This window comes from Cricetulus griseus, chromosome 5 (assembly GCF_003668045.3).
Source record: "Cricetulus griseus strain 17A/GY chromosome 5, alternate assembly CriGri-PICRH-1.0, whole genome shotgun sequence".
NCBI lineage: Eukaryota > Metazoa > Chordata > Mammalia > Rodentia > Cricetidae > Cricetulus > Cricetulus griseus.
The window spans coordinates 148,270,427-148,285,295 of NC_048598.1; the positions used below are offsets into that span (position 1 = coordinate 148,270,427).

A 14,869-nucleotide genomic window follows, 5' to 3' on the forward strand; every position below is an offset into this window, starting at 1 on the left:
ATTGTTCGATAGCTAGAGTACGGCTTCCAAAACTAATCTTTAAATTTCTCCATCGGCTTTCTTCATCTTCTAAACTGACTTAAGTCCTTCAAGGAAGCTCAGTGCTAAGATTTGTGGCATTTAACTTCCTTCTGTTATTATTCCACCATGGCTTGGGCCCAACTCATGGAATCAAAAGTTCTAGAGGAATCCACTCAGCACGGTGATAATTCAAAGGACAGCCGAGTTACTATATTAGCATTGCACGAATAAACAAATATATATGACAATTCTATATTCCATTAACCCCTCCCATTTTGTTTTAAAAAAATGTTGGTTGGCCTTTGAAATCATTTTCTGTCTCACTGGTAATTGCTTTATATACTGCTCCATCAGCCAACCTGAAAGAAACCAAAGAAAAGCACCCACAGCTTTATAGGTAGAGCACAAGGGACTCTGGGAATGTTAACAACTGAGGCTATATGGCATCAATTTATTTAATATATCTGAGCATTATTCTTCAGGGCTCTGTGTAGCACTTCAGGAGAGTCACACCCAGAATTCCATTGTGGGAAAAATGGCTCCATTAACCTTGAGCTAGTTAAGAGTCTTTTTTATCTCTGAGAATGAAATAGGTTTGGGGTATCAGGGAAGAGAAGCAGAGGAGAGAAAGGGGTAGACCAGGAGGGAAAGACAGGGGAAGCAGGGAGAATATACAACAGCAAAACAACAGCAGGGATTTGGCAAAGGAAACAGGATTCACAGACAGTAGAAGCAGTATAGGTGACACCACAGAGAAAGGCCACCACGAAAAACCACTAACCCCCAAGAGTCACTGATTCACTAGGACTGCAGGAATGGGACTGTGCCACTCCACTAGAGACAGAGCACAGAGAAGACAGTGGACAAAACGACTACATTAGCTTAGCATATACTGCATATAGAAACACACACTGAAACTGCAATGGGACCCACAGCCAAGGACACTACACGTTGTACACATTACAGTTCTCACATCTGGTATTAGATGCCTTAACAAACAGCTGCCAAAAAACGAAGTGGGAGAAGAATCTATACTGGACAGTCATTTGGAGTGTTTGACACCACACTGATTTCTGGCAACAAAGACAAAATAGGCTATTTTTTTTCTTTTTTCTTTTTTTTTCTTTTTTTCATTGAATGTGCAGTTTTCAGTTGCAGTTATCTGTCTGAAGCTCATTAACCCATTTTTCAGTTTTAAAAACTTGTTGGTTTCAACTCAGAGATAAGAACCTAAGGGAAATAAATTCCATCAAATTAGCCCCCAATACAACCTATTTTTTTTTCTTAGCAAGAAACGAAAACAAAAAATCTCAAACAAACAAAAAACATGTTACATAGTTCTCCTTTCCCTTCTTTTACTCTGAAGTGTTACTGAAGTTGTAAAATCAGCCTCAGTTAGACTGAGTAAGGATTAAAAAAAAAAAAAAAAAAAGCTTAACAAAAGGCAGGATGTACTTTAACTGCTCCTCAAATCAGTCCGAGTTGTCCAAAAGCCCCCTTTTAATAGGGCTTTACTGACCCATTAAATTGAAAGTGAGGCTATGTTTGTTAGTTGGGAGGTAAATTTAAGTCCTGCAGCAAATGTTAATGAGGGCTTTGTCTTAACTAACCAAGGAGACTGTAGCAACGGGGCTCCGGACCAGGACAGGACACAGTTTCTTTTCCAAAACCCAGCCCGGGAGCTGTGTTTTGAATGAAGACATTACAGATTAATAAATGATAGCACCATGGTTTTAGAAATTAAGTTAATGTTTCAGTAATTACCACTTAGTCCAACTTTTTTTTAAAACATTCTAGTCACAGGCCAGAAATTAAGTTTAAGAACCCAAATTATTTTTATGTGCAAGTAAGAAAATCTTAAAATCTTAATCATAAAAAGAATTAAATTCTGCATAAAATTCTAAAATACTATTCCCCTATTTTCAAAGGAATTAGGGACAGGAAAACTAAAAACACCTACCCCATTTCATTTGACTTAGTCAAACAGGGCACAATCATTTATGCTTGTCTCTTTCCATCTTGATCATATCAAGATCTTTAGGAAGAAAAACCCAATGGTTGTCACTTGAGAAATCTCTTGACCACAAGACTGAGTATTCTATGGCAGAGGCATATACACACGAAGGACATCTTAGTAAAGATGCAAAGGAAAGCCAAACAACCCAACACACATCTTAGAAGACAAAATGGCAGGCAACCGGTCCTCTGACCCTCTGAAGGCAAAAAAATAAACATGTCTTTACAAGAAAGAATAAGTTCAATGAAAGAAAAGAGAGGGATGGAAGGGGGCCGCCGTGTTGCGAGAAGACGCTGACCTGCTCGAATTCAAAGTGCTAGAATGAAAGGTCTAAACAAAAAAATGCCTACGATGCCTCCGAGTGGGGCCCTGCTCAGTCCTCCTTGCGTTCCAGAGTCTGTGCCGCGTGGATGCCATTGCTGTAGACCGGGAAGGGCAGCGTGGAGAAGAGTCCCTCAGCCGTGGTGAACACATTGCCACCAGGCATCTGTGTGAGGCTGGCTGCGCTCACAGCGCCGCCAAATGGTCCTGACATGTTGAGCCGGTGCACGTGGTGGTACAGCATCTCCATGGGCGTCTTGGGGTCAAGGCCGAAGCCGGGGCTGTTAACGTCCACGAAGTTAACAGCATGCGCGTTGGGTAGCAGGTTGCCCTGCATGGCCAGGGTCACCTCAGCAGGTGCGTAGCGGATGGTGCCCGTGGTATAGACCCTCTGCGCGGCCGTGCTGGTGGCCGCCAGGGTCCCTGTCACCCGGTGCACAAGAGGAAGCACAACGTTGCCTGCTTGCAACCTCTGCAGGGCCTCCAGGTCCCCAGTGTACAGCAAGGAGTTGGATGCACCAGGGCCACCCCCGCCGCCCCCTGCCCCGCCCCCGGGGTGCTTGTCTCGCGGGGATGCTGAGAGCGGAGGCGACAGAGGGTCGGAGGCCACTGGGGCCGAGCCGCTAAACTGAGTCTTGCGGCTGGCGGTGCCATCGGCGCCCGGTGGGGTGAGGACCGAGTCGGGGATGGCCACGTGCAGTGCTCCCCCGCCGCTGCCGCCACCGCCACCGCCACCGCCACCGCCACCCTGGCCCTGCGGGGACGGGAAGTGCTCAGAGTTGGGGGGTTTGGTCATGCTGTATGGGGACTCATTCCTGGAGATCTCCCGGTTGGGCGGGTAGTTCCAGATGCTGCTGTCGTTGTCGAAGTTGATGGGTTCTGCGATCTCTGTCTTGATCTTAAGCACAGAGGCGCTGTGTGGTGATGACAGCAGTCGCGGTGGCTCCACCAGGCCGGCATCCAGGCCCGGGCTGGACGCGCTGGACAGGCGCCGGCGACTGGCGCTGCCACCCTTCTGCCTTTTCCGCCGCCGCTTGCGCTTCTGGTGCTTGCTGGACGCCTGCGCGCCCGCTTCGCCCGCGCTGTCCGAGTCCTTGGCGCTGTCCGACGTGAGCGACTCGCAGGGCTGCAGCCGCAGGTCTGCCTCGCTCTCCACGTAGCGCTCCACTTTGATCTGCATGGGGCCGAGCGCACCGAAGCCATCCTCGGCCGCCTTGGGGTGCTCAAAGTCTGAATGCTCGAAGCTGTCGTCGCTGTCGCGGCTGTCCGGGTTGCTGGAGCTGTGGCCGTCGTCGTTGCAGTTCATGTCGTTGTCACATCCGCTGCCTGACTTCTTGCGGTCAGGTTCCGGATCTTCGCTGTTCTCGGACTGATTGCCCTTCTCGTCCGACTTGGAGTTCTCGTTGTCCTCTGCGGGAGGCCCGCAGGTGGCAGAAGGGCAGGAGGGGAGAGAGAAGACATCGAGTTAGTGGGGCAGTAGAATTTAGGATCCAGCATAGCACGAACCGCAGCGCCCGTCTAACAAGAAAGCCCAGGCTTAGCTGGAGCTTAGGGGCAGGGGTGGGCCATAGGCCAGCAATACCAGCCTCTTCCGGTAGGCCTTCCACAAACAAAGCCCCACACCTGGCACTTATGGAGACCCCCAGACTCTGCCCTGACTCTCCAGGTCAGATACTGCTTGTGAACAGGTGATTGTTAGGCACAGTCAAGCGTGGGAAGTCCTGTGGACACACCCAGGGAGTCAGATTAACATGGAATACGGTTTAGGGACACGGAAGACAAGACAGTGGAGTGTCCCGTGACTGTTAGAGAGGTTTGTGCTTTCCGTTGACGATCATCTATTCATTATTGAAAATTACACTCTGTATCTGTGGTTTCCCCGCCACCATGCTATCATTCACCTTTTGACTCTCATTTTATGTCTCTCTTCAGCTGTAAGCTCGTAATAGTAAGGGGTTTTGTTAACTACTATATAAACAAGAGGCCGAAAATTCTAGAACTCCAGCTGGGGGAGGGTGGGGCGACGACCACAACACATTTTAGGGACCCGGAAAACAAGCTCCACCACAAAGTGCGCCCACCCCACACCCCAAGCTGTGTCTGGAATAGAGATATTCCTTGTCCACAGCCCTGGAGTTCTGGTGCTCTAAGCGGGGCAGGCCGATGGAGGGGTCTGCTTTCCTCATTTGAGGGAGAACAGATTTCCCCTCAGTCACAGACTCGGGAAACTCAGAGGGGATGTTGATTTTTATGGTTTTGCCACAAAGTGTGGGTAGCAGACTGGATTAGAGCCTTGGGCGAATCCTGTACCCACTCTGGCCCTCATTTCCCCTGTGTCTATGGAAGGGGACTGGAAATAGGAAGAAGACTAAACGTCCTGTAGCTTCTAGAAGTGTACTCCCTCAGATAATCAGAAATGGGGGAGCACGGACTTGTTATAAATACTGCAGGAAATAAAAAGTAACAGATCAGCATCCGAGAAAATATTTAGTATTGTTTTATGCTGAAAGCTGTTTACTGGGGCAAAGGTTCCAGAAAAACTTCTCCCCCTTGAGTATGGATAGATAGTATGGAGCAGTGAACAAAACAGGCAAAAAAAAAAAAAAAAAAAAAGCCTCAAGCCCATGAACTTATATCCTATTTTAGAGGCTCCATCCCAGCTTGGTGGGGACTGAACCTTGACCATCCTGGACCTGGCAGAGCTATTCCTCATACTTGCTCTAGCTATGGAGTCATAGCACGATTAAGGATGGGAGGGCCAACATTAAGTGGTTAATCTGTCCTGTATGTTTATGTGAACTACATATACACATAAATGTCACGGCACATATATGTTTATACATAATATGGATATACACATTGGTGTGTTTTGAGATAATCAGTCAGGAACAATTTCCCAGATACATCCTGTTATATGATTTGGCTAGTTGCTAGGTCTCTGACTGTGGCCCTCTAGTTGCTACCCACCCCTGGTGTTTGGACCAGCAAGCCTTAGCTATAAAGCATGGAGAAGTAATACCTGTTATACCTGAGGTATCTTTAGAGTCTGATTCAGAGTCGGATGTCTCAGAGGATTCTGAAGTTTTCTCTGGCAAGTGTGGGAGCTGCGCAATGTCCATGGGTGTGTCCTTGTACTCAGGGTTACTGTGGGAAGGAAGACATCCATCAGGAGGGCAGGCATTCGTCATCTCCTGAACTTCCCTGCCCCAAACTTCCAGAGTTGAGGAAGTTTAGAGGACTGAATAGGAAGTTACTTCTCAGCTCCTCACGGGACTTTTCACAGAAGCTAGGCTTGTTCGTGCCAGGGTACAGGTGCACCCTGCCACAATGATTGAATACCCCGAATGCTGCACGAAAGGCACTAAAAAGCTTTTAAATAATCAGGTACCACCGGGGGCCAGAGAACTGTGCAGCTTGCCGCTCCTCCTGGCATAACACCTGGGGGCTGGGCCAATGAGAGGAAATCTCAGCCATTCATTCCCATACCACCTGGTGTGTCCTACCTTCTCTCAGGCTACTAATGAGTTCATTGCCTCAGTACCCTTGCCTTGGCCCCTGGATGCAACTTCTCAGCTGTTCTGTTGGTTCCAAAGCTATTGGGGAAGGGGGTTGGCAGGCCCTTGGTGCCTAACGATCTGTCAGATGCACAGGTGCATCTTGGGATGCTCAGCTCCCGAACTGTCAGCACACCCATTACAATCACAGTTTCATCTGCTCATGTGGTGTACACCTGTGGCTTGTTAGCTGGGAATCTGATTGCAGTGGGAGAGGCCCAGTATAAGAGAGACCCTAACAGAATGGAGCTAAACCCATGTACACAAATGTGCTTAATGTTCTGTTTTTAATTTAAGAATGAGCCTCTTCTGGAAATGAAATGCTTGGTCAGTTTGAGCCAATCCCAGGCTGCCAAACTTAAGATCAGTAGAGGCTTCTGTAGCCTCTAGGCACAAGGAAAGCGCCTTGCCTCCAAGCGGGAAAAGCCTCTTCTGTCTTGTACACGGGCTGGCCAAAGCAGTGACAAGGCACAAGGGTCCTCATATGCTTCTGAATTCCCCCATTTTAAGAAGTCACTGCAAATGTCCCTGGGAGGGTTAATTCACTGAGATGGATTATCAGGCATTTACTCCTTAGTGTGAATTAGCTTTAGCAGCAACAGCTTTCTCTAGATAATCAGATGAGACTAATGGTAGGAAGGCCGACTTGGCACTTTGCAGTCTCTGAGTGTAGAATTCTGGTAATGCTGCCCGAATGGGCAGAAGATCAACGGCAGTGTTCTGAACAGTGGAAGGTGAGCCTGGATAGGGTCCAGAAGGGGAGTATTGCTTGGGAAAGAATAATCCCTTTTGGCTAAGAAGGTGGGAAAGAAAAGCCGATTTAGGAGTTTTGCTGTGCCAAGGAATGATTTTCTTAGTAGGTCTCCAGCCTACAGAATGGTACCCATGAGTGGCCACCTTGTGAAGTGGCTTTTGTCTCAGCTCACTGGAACCCTGTAGTCTTGGTGCCATGGGGGCTCCATGATGATTGGTCTCCAGTTGGCTGTCAGTTATTAGTGATCTCAGGGTAGGTTTTAAAGCCATCTGTAAAAGACCTCCCATACCTGAGACCAAGGCTCTGATGCCCGAAGGCTGGCCTTTCCTGCCCAAATGGCTTTCTTCCTATCTGTATGGAATTTGATGAGCTAGAATAACCAAGTGCTTGCAGGCTGGTCCTGTTTGACTCCAGGCTAGATTACTGGAGTTGATCCAATGCCTTCTATTCCTTGCTGCTACTTCTGCCATTTCAGGCAGTGGGAAGTGGCTAATGAAGTAGTCTAAAGTAAACAGTAACCGAAAAATAAATAAAATAGGCAATATTGCCCAGGAAATAGATAATGACAGGTAAATAAGCCCCACAGGCTATGAATAACAAACACACAGATGACCTCAGAGCCCTTCAGTGCATTAATGTGGCAGACAGACACTGTCTATCCTTTAGGAAGATTTGCCAGGTTTTATTTCTTTATAGCGACACCACCACTTTTGCCTAGCAAAGGAGCATGTGTATGTGTGTGGTATATTGTTCTATTTTCTGTAGGTCACAGGAACTTTCATGGCTTTCTGTGGTAGACATAGTGACCTTTTCATGGAACGACTTAAAAGGATCTCTTGATGTCAGAAACTCCATGGCGATATCACAACCAAAGGGGATGGTCCTCACCATTATCAGGCCCCGTAGAAAGCCACACTAAACACACACACACACACACACACACACACACACACACACACACACACACACACACACATACATATTTTTACCTTTAGAGAGAATTAATATAGAGCAGAAGAGGTCAAAAAAGGAAAAAGAAAAGTAGATAAATGAAAACTCTTGTAAGTGGGATCCATTAAGGCCCTCTCCAGAGCAATAATCATTAGTGTCTGATTGATATGCTGTGGGAAGCAAACACATTCATGCCTCCAGTCAAAGGCCAAAGTCTGGGAAACACTGAAGGGCCAATGTGCTGATGAGCCACGCTGGTTAACATCTCATCTCCATTTGGCTGTCTCTAAGAAAAATGGGACTCAGGTAGTCTTTGTCGAAATTATCAGCCAAAGGGCACCAACTTCCATTCATTAGCTCTCCTGGAAGTTTTTCTACTCCTGCTTGGTGCCTTCAGGACAACGGAGGCCAAAGACTAGAATGATGGTGGTGGGTGGGAGCCATGCCACACACTGTGACAGGACTGGTAGCAAACTTTGCAGAAGGCTTATCCTCAAACTGAAACCATCCAGGTTGTCAGAATCCCAAAGCAGAGCAGACACAGGGAAAGAGAAAGAAAAGGTACCTCACACTGGCATTTGGGAAGCAGTGAATTTGGACTACCATGGACATAAAATTTAAGACTATAAAACTTGTCTAAGAGCTTAGAATAGCAGGCAAAAAGAGATGGTTTTAATATTACTATCATCATCATTATTATTTACAATGAGATGATTAGTATTCTGGCAAAGTGCTTCATCTTGCTTACCAAAATTTGAGTGCCCAGAGAATAAAACCCTATGCAAAAGGCTGAGGGGATGGCATGCCATCCTCACTGGCTCTGTCTGCTTACTTTGCCAGGGATAGGAGTGCAGAGGCAAAGGCGTGGAGAAAGGAGACACTTGCTATCTAGACTGCAGCAGCAGGCAAAGGGCTCCATCTTTCCTGGGTGGTACATGGACCAGGAAAGTGGTCCCCAAAGACTGGCAACCCAAGATTTACTGGGCTGTGATTTCTCCCATTTCTTTGAATTTGGGAGGAAGAAGAGCAGAGTACCCATGTCCCTAGAACAGATGGCACTCAATGGTGCGTCAGTTACTAACCACAGTGTGCAGTTTATAACTGAGAGAGAAATGAAACAGAAAGGATACCTAAGGAGATAATTCACCCAAATGATATTCTTCTCATTCGCGTTCTTGGCATTAATAGCTATGGTGGCACTAGATTGTATCCAGATGTAACCTCCATTCTTCTGCATCCAGCGATAGTACTTCGTCACACACTGACCCTTATTCAGCACTGGGGGAGGGGAAAGGGGGGAGAGGGGGGAGAGAAAACAAAACAGAAGATATAGTATTAAGATTGTCACAGAATTGATTTTCATCTCTGCCCAACCTCAAACCGAATCCAGCGGAGTCCAGTGTATGCCCAACTTCAGATGCCATTAACACAAATGAAATCAACATCTCATTGGAGCAGCAGCTGCCCAGCTAGGGTTCCTGGCATTTGTAGTGAGCCTCTATTCCCTTCTGGGCAGCCACGGTGTGAAGGGAAGAATAAAAGGACTACTAATCTTTTTGGCTCAGAGCACACCTAATGTGGTGTGGATATTGTCAGTGGGTTTAACATCAGATGGTAAGAAAGGCAAATCTGTGTATGATTTATGCATAGCTTCGAGTTGCCCTCTTTGAGATTCTGGATATTTGAATGGTTCTGAAGATGCCTAACCCCCTCTGTCTTTGATCATTTCCCTTCAGCCTGAGCAATATCAACCCGTGTCCTTAGCCATCTGTTTCTTTTGATCTTGTCTTACAGAATTTATAGTCCTCGGATGAACTAAATTTACATTGGTCAGTCGGGGTAAACTGTGGTGAGACGGCTGAAGGTTGGAACAAAATTAAATCTCTCTCCCCCCCCCCCCGTTGAGTCAGAAACACTGGCTTGAGAGGCACAGCATCCGCTTGACTTGAGCCACAAAGAGTGACAACTCCACAAAGACCCTGAAAATATGGCGCAAAAATGAAGGAACAAGTGAAAACACTCAGAAACGTGAACCTGTGCCTTTAAATATGCCCTGTAAGAGAGCTTTTAAAAATGCAGATGCTAAAAAAACGATACTTTAACCAGAATCTTGCCAAGTTGAAATAGATTTGATTTGTATCTGGGTTCTCCTGAGCTAGTAAAAGGGGGAACTGCAGTAAATCATCCCCTAAATAAAGCGCTGTGGATGGGAATGTTGGAGATATGCAGGAAAGGGTCTGATGGTAGGACTTTGGAGACTGCTGCTGGCCCCCCCAAAACTCACCAGCCTGCAGCCACTAGAGGGCAGTGCGCACTCGTCTACATGACCCACTTTTGGCATGTCCTTGTCTCCGTCTGCTAAAATGAAAAACCTCTAACTGCTGTAATAAATTTGGCTAAATTAGCTGCTAAATGGTTATCTCAAGTAATATGTATTTGCATTAATCATCTTGCTCTAAACCAGAACAAGCCAGAGTCCTAAAGACGTAGTAAATTCATATTGTCCATTTAATTACGGCTAATAAGTGCTTCATATACAATAGTTTCATGAAGTACATTTTGATTTTTTTGGGGGGGGGTTACCGATGGGGAAATGAAGTCACTTTGGAAAAGAACAAGGTTTTGGGCTACTGAAACTCTTCCTGTCTCTGAAAGTGGCCAACCAATCAAACCGTCACGGACTGTGTCTACAAGTGGACAGGCTTCCATGCTTTCTCCCATGCTTCCCCCTTTTTTCTAACAATACAATGTAATGGATAGCTGTAAAATTTAATAATTATGTCTTCACTGGTGCTTGAAAAAGCCATGATGAATGTTTCAGACGGCGGCAAGTTTTGTTTTAAAGCTGCCACACAGTGCAGGGCCCTGGAAGGCCAAGGACTGTCACCTTCCCTTGGTGGCCAGCCTCCACAGGTAGCATTGTGTGTTCCTTTTGTTGGGGACTGTAAGTTCTGCTATCCTGCATGCATGGCTTCCCAGGCTACAAAACTCCTAGCTGAGGCAGAGAGCAGTGAAGTGCCAAGCATAACGCTCTTCTGTCAAGCCACTGTGGCATACAACACGAAGAGCCTTTATTCAGATCCTCTCAGCCTGGTTAACTATTAATGGAGGACAGTGGCTTATGCAATTCTTCACAGAGGAAATCACCATACTCCAGTCTGATTGGTGATAGAATTCTATATGCTTTGTAACCAGAATAAAGGATACTTATTAATGGTTCTAGTATTTTTTTTTTAAATAAAGACTAAAAGACTAAGAAATCTTTTTGCAGAATCACATGAAAAAAACGTTGAATCAGCAGGCTAGGCTGGCATGGCTTGGGTGGGGATTTTGGACCAGAATGGAACCCAGAACAGGCAAAAAACAAACAACAGAAAACCCAAATCCAGAGTATACAGGCCTGAAAGGGGTAAGTGAAGAAACAATCGGAAGATCAAGTTAAAATTTAAAAACCAACAGAAAGGTCACCCCACCCTCTATACTTTTTACTTAAAACACCAGCCTCCCAGTTTTCAGATAAGGGCCTAAAAAATCTTCTGATACAAAGAGCTGATGCAATATCTTTTTAGGATGAAGCAGGATAGCTTAGTCTGCTTAAGGGCATTTGGTGAGAAGATAAATACAAATTTATCAGGGTCCATGAATACATTAACACAGTCTTTCATTAAAGCAGGCTCAAGAATGCCAGCCAAGAATGAAGCCCCGAATGAAAAGGCAGCAGACAGGTGAGTTTTGATGTAGAGGTGGGACTGAAAAACACAGGGTTTCCTCCTCCTGGAGACAGGGAGCAGTGTGACTGCTATGGGTCACTGTAGGGAATACTGAGGAGTGGGTTACAGAGTCCCTGTTGCATTTCTGAAGACAGACATTCTCTGGGCCATAATTGTTCCCTGGACTACAGCCTTTAACAAACAGAACTTTTCAAGGGCTACATCTTCACATGGTTTTCAATCATGACTTCTAGATTGGTGTTTTCTGAATGCAACCTCCATGTGTCCTTGGAATTCACAGAGAAGACAAGATGTTAGCTCTGATGAGGGAAAGGAATGTTGACCAAAATGTTACCCAAGTTGCTTTTGTTTACAAGTTCACATAAAAGAAGTTACCACAATGTCTTCTTCGTACTGAATCAGGAATACTTTTTGCTCACATCTTCTCACAGAATATAAATTTAAAACTTTGGGATGAAGCTTTTCTTGAAAAAAAAAAAAAACATACTGGCAAATCAGTTGGATCATTCCAGCTGTGCCAGAGGCAGGATCTGACAGCTTTTCCTGAGCTCATGTGGTCCTAATCAGCTCAAGAAGAAAAGCCACGTTGGTGCCAGTTTGAAAGAGATTTTTAGTGTGTAATAAATTAGAGAACTTGAAAAATACAAAAAAAGCCCCTTTCTTGATTCTGTTATCTAGCAGCTGCTGTTGTTATTTTTAAGGCGCAGGTTTGGATAGTAGGGAGAAATAAAGGAATATTTAGGTCAGTCCTCTTTACAAAGAAAAATAAGTATGATGTAAGTTGGTTGATATGGTAATTTTTAAAAACAGTTAACTGGCCAGGCAGTAGTAGCACACGCCTTTAATTCCAGCACTTGGGAGACAGTGACAGGCAGATCTTTGTGAGCTCTAGGCTAGCCTGGTCTACAGAGAGTCCAGGTCAGCCAGGGCTGTTACACAGAGAAACCCTGTCTTGAAAAAAATATTTAGCTGTCTTCAAAAAGATTTCTCATCAAGCCCATGAACCCCTAGTGTTCTATGGGAATGTTCCCCACCACTCCACTTTCCTTCCACACTGAAGGTTCCTTAGAGTTACAGACTGGCCCTGCATTTGGGTGAAGAATGCAGTGGGAACAGACTGAGTCCTCCTGGTTGAGGCCTGCCCACCTAGTAATTGCAGGAAGGTTGTGTAGGGGGAAGAATAGAGGAGAGCAAAATAAGAGATACCATCAAAGAGGGAGCTAGAATAGGTTTAAAGCGAAATCAGGTACTAGGGAAATGTCCAGAGATCTACAAGGATGACACCAACTAACCATCTAAGTAACAGTAGAGAGGCTAACTTAAATGCCCTCCCCTGATAATGAGACTGACAACTAACTTATATGCCATCCTAGAGCCTTAATCCAACAGCTGATGGAAGTAGAAGCAGATACCCACAGCTAAAAACTGAACTGGAATCTAGTTGCAGAGGAGGAGGAGTGATGAGCAAAGGGGTCCAGACCAGGCTGGTGAAACCCACAGAAACATATGACATGAATAAGAGGGAGCTCTTGGTCACCAGACTGATCACTGGGAAACCAGCATGGAACTGATCCAGACCCCACGAATGTGGGTGTCAGTGAGGAAGCCTCAGAAATCTATAGGGCCTCTTGTAGTAGATCAGTACTTATCTGTAGCATAGGAATGGACTTTGGGAGCCCATCTCACATAGAGGGATACTCCCTGAGCCTAGACACATGGGGGAGGGCCTAGGCCCTATCCCAAAGGATACAACAGACTCTGAAGACCACCCCCATGGAAGGCCTCACTCTCCCTGGGGATCAGAAAGGGTATGGGATAGGTAGGGTGTTAGTGGGGGGCAGGGGAGGAGGGGAGGGAGAGGAAACTGGGATTGACATATAAAACAATCTTGTTTCTAATTTAAATAAGAAAAATTAAAAAAAAGAAACCACCATTGAGGGGATGTTTGACTTTTAGTCAAAACCACTACCTGTGCCTAACTGGGAAGGGAGTGGCAAATAACAGACCAAAGCCAACTGTGAAGGGCTTAGATTCTAAAACATGTGACCTTTGATAGCAAATACCTCCCCTCAAATGAAAGACAGGATGATAATCTTTATTGAACAGCCTTTTAAAATGCCACTTGATCTCTTGACTCGACCACAGGTTGAGTACAAGAATGTTCTGTTTGTAAATAGTAGTCATTCTCCTCCAAACCCCACAAACTTGGTTGGTGTGGGGCACATCTGTGTTCCTGCACACAGTTCCCAACAGAAGAATTTAAGTTTTTCTTCAGAAAAACTTTGTCTCCAGACATAGCCAGTAACTGGAAGGATAAAAAAGAAGCCAGTGTCTGAGGCAGAGATATATATCATTCTGTTAGTAAATTCAAATAAATCAGTACAAACTTTCCTTCAGAAATATGGATATATATATATATATATATATATATATATATATATATATAGAGAGAGAGAGAGAGAGAGAGAGAGAGAGTCGTTGTCTCTTCCCTTTGTGTTGCTCTACAAAACCAAAGCCAGAGTCTAAATAGTGAGTTAGTTGTGTCTCAGGAAGAAGGAAGCATTGGAATGTAGTCTGATGAGATGAAGAACTGTATCAAAGCTGTCATTTAGCCAGGGCCTCACAAAAGGACATTTAGCAGTCTGCATATGCATTAAAAAGCTGCAATACTTGGTGCATTCAGGTAAGTATAGAATAACTAGGAAATGGTGAGCTCATCAGAGAGGCCATACTTCACATTCACACAGCTGAACAAAGAACTTCATTATCATCAATGGCAACAGGAGGATGCATACATTTGCAGGACCCTTACCCGCTCACTGAACTACCTTCATCAATAGCTGTGGAGCAGAGACTGTGGCTTTGCTAGGAACTCAAAGCTGATTTCTGAATGCACGAAAGTGGGGGGAGAGAGACAGAGGCAGAGAGACAGAGAAAGAGAAAAAGAGGGAGAGACAAAAAAAGGAAGGCAGAAAGAGACAGAGAGGCAGAGAGAAAGAGACAGAGAAAGAGAGAGTATGTTTAAGTAAGGGTGTGTGTATGCTAAAATCATCCTTTCTATTTAATACCACAGTTGGGTGCTTAGCTGTGGCCACTGGTTTTCTTCCTACATTCACAAAACTGGCAGATGAAACATGAAAAAGAATACTGACTCTTTAATCTCTGCATCTTCACCCAAGGCCCAAGGCAGGCTGACAGGGAACTTCATTCTGGAAACAGACTTTTTGAAAAAAAAAAAAAAGGAAAAATTCTGGATTACTTTTCCCTTTGCTTTTGAAAACTGTAGGCTACCAGAGAATGAACCCGATACAGGCTTAAAAACAAGAATAAATTTCTTTTCCTAAAATGTTCTAGTCCTTGATGCTTACAGGAAGGTCATTGTTAAAATCTATGGGCGATACAGTATCGTAGTTGGAGACTGTGCTAAGAGCTTTATTTACTTGTGATGGGCACAGGTTTTCATTTAGAACTGCTCTGAGGATCACCTGAAACTTTGATGCCAGGAACTCTTTCTTATAGA

General features: G+C 45.2%; 1 protein-coding gene across 6 annotated transcripts in view; it reads right to left on the reverse strand.

Annotated features, from left to right (window-relative positions):
• Positions 1–2,411: 2,411 nt before the first annotated feature.
• LOC100759473 (neuronal PAS domain-containing protein 3) overlaps positions 2,412–14,869 on the reverse strand; it is a 794,410-nt gene continuing 781,952 nt past the window's right edge. For 3 of the 6 annotated variants that reach the window (XM_035445687.1, XM_035445685.1, XM_035445684.1), the window contains 3 exons: positions 8,749–8,896; positions 5,379–5,503; positions 2,412–3,769 (listed from right to left, as the gene is read on the reverse strand). In XM_035445687.1, the coding sequence (XP_035301578.1) occupies positions 2,412–3,769; positions 5,379–5,503; positions 8,749–8,896 (1,631 nt within the window). The remainder of the gene's footprint in view (positions 3,770–5,378; positions 5,504–8,748; positions 8,897–14,869) is intronic. The other 3 variants (XM_035445688.1, XM_035445686.1, XM_035445683.1) reach the window with 1 other exon arrangement.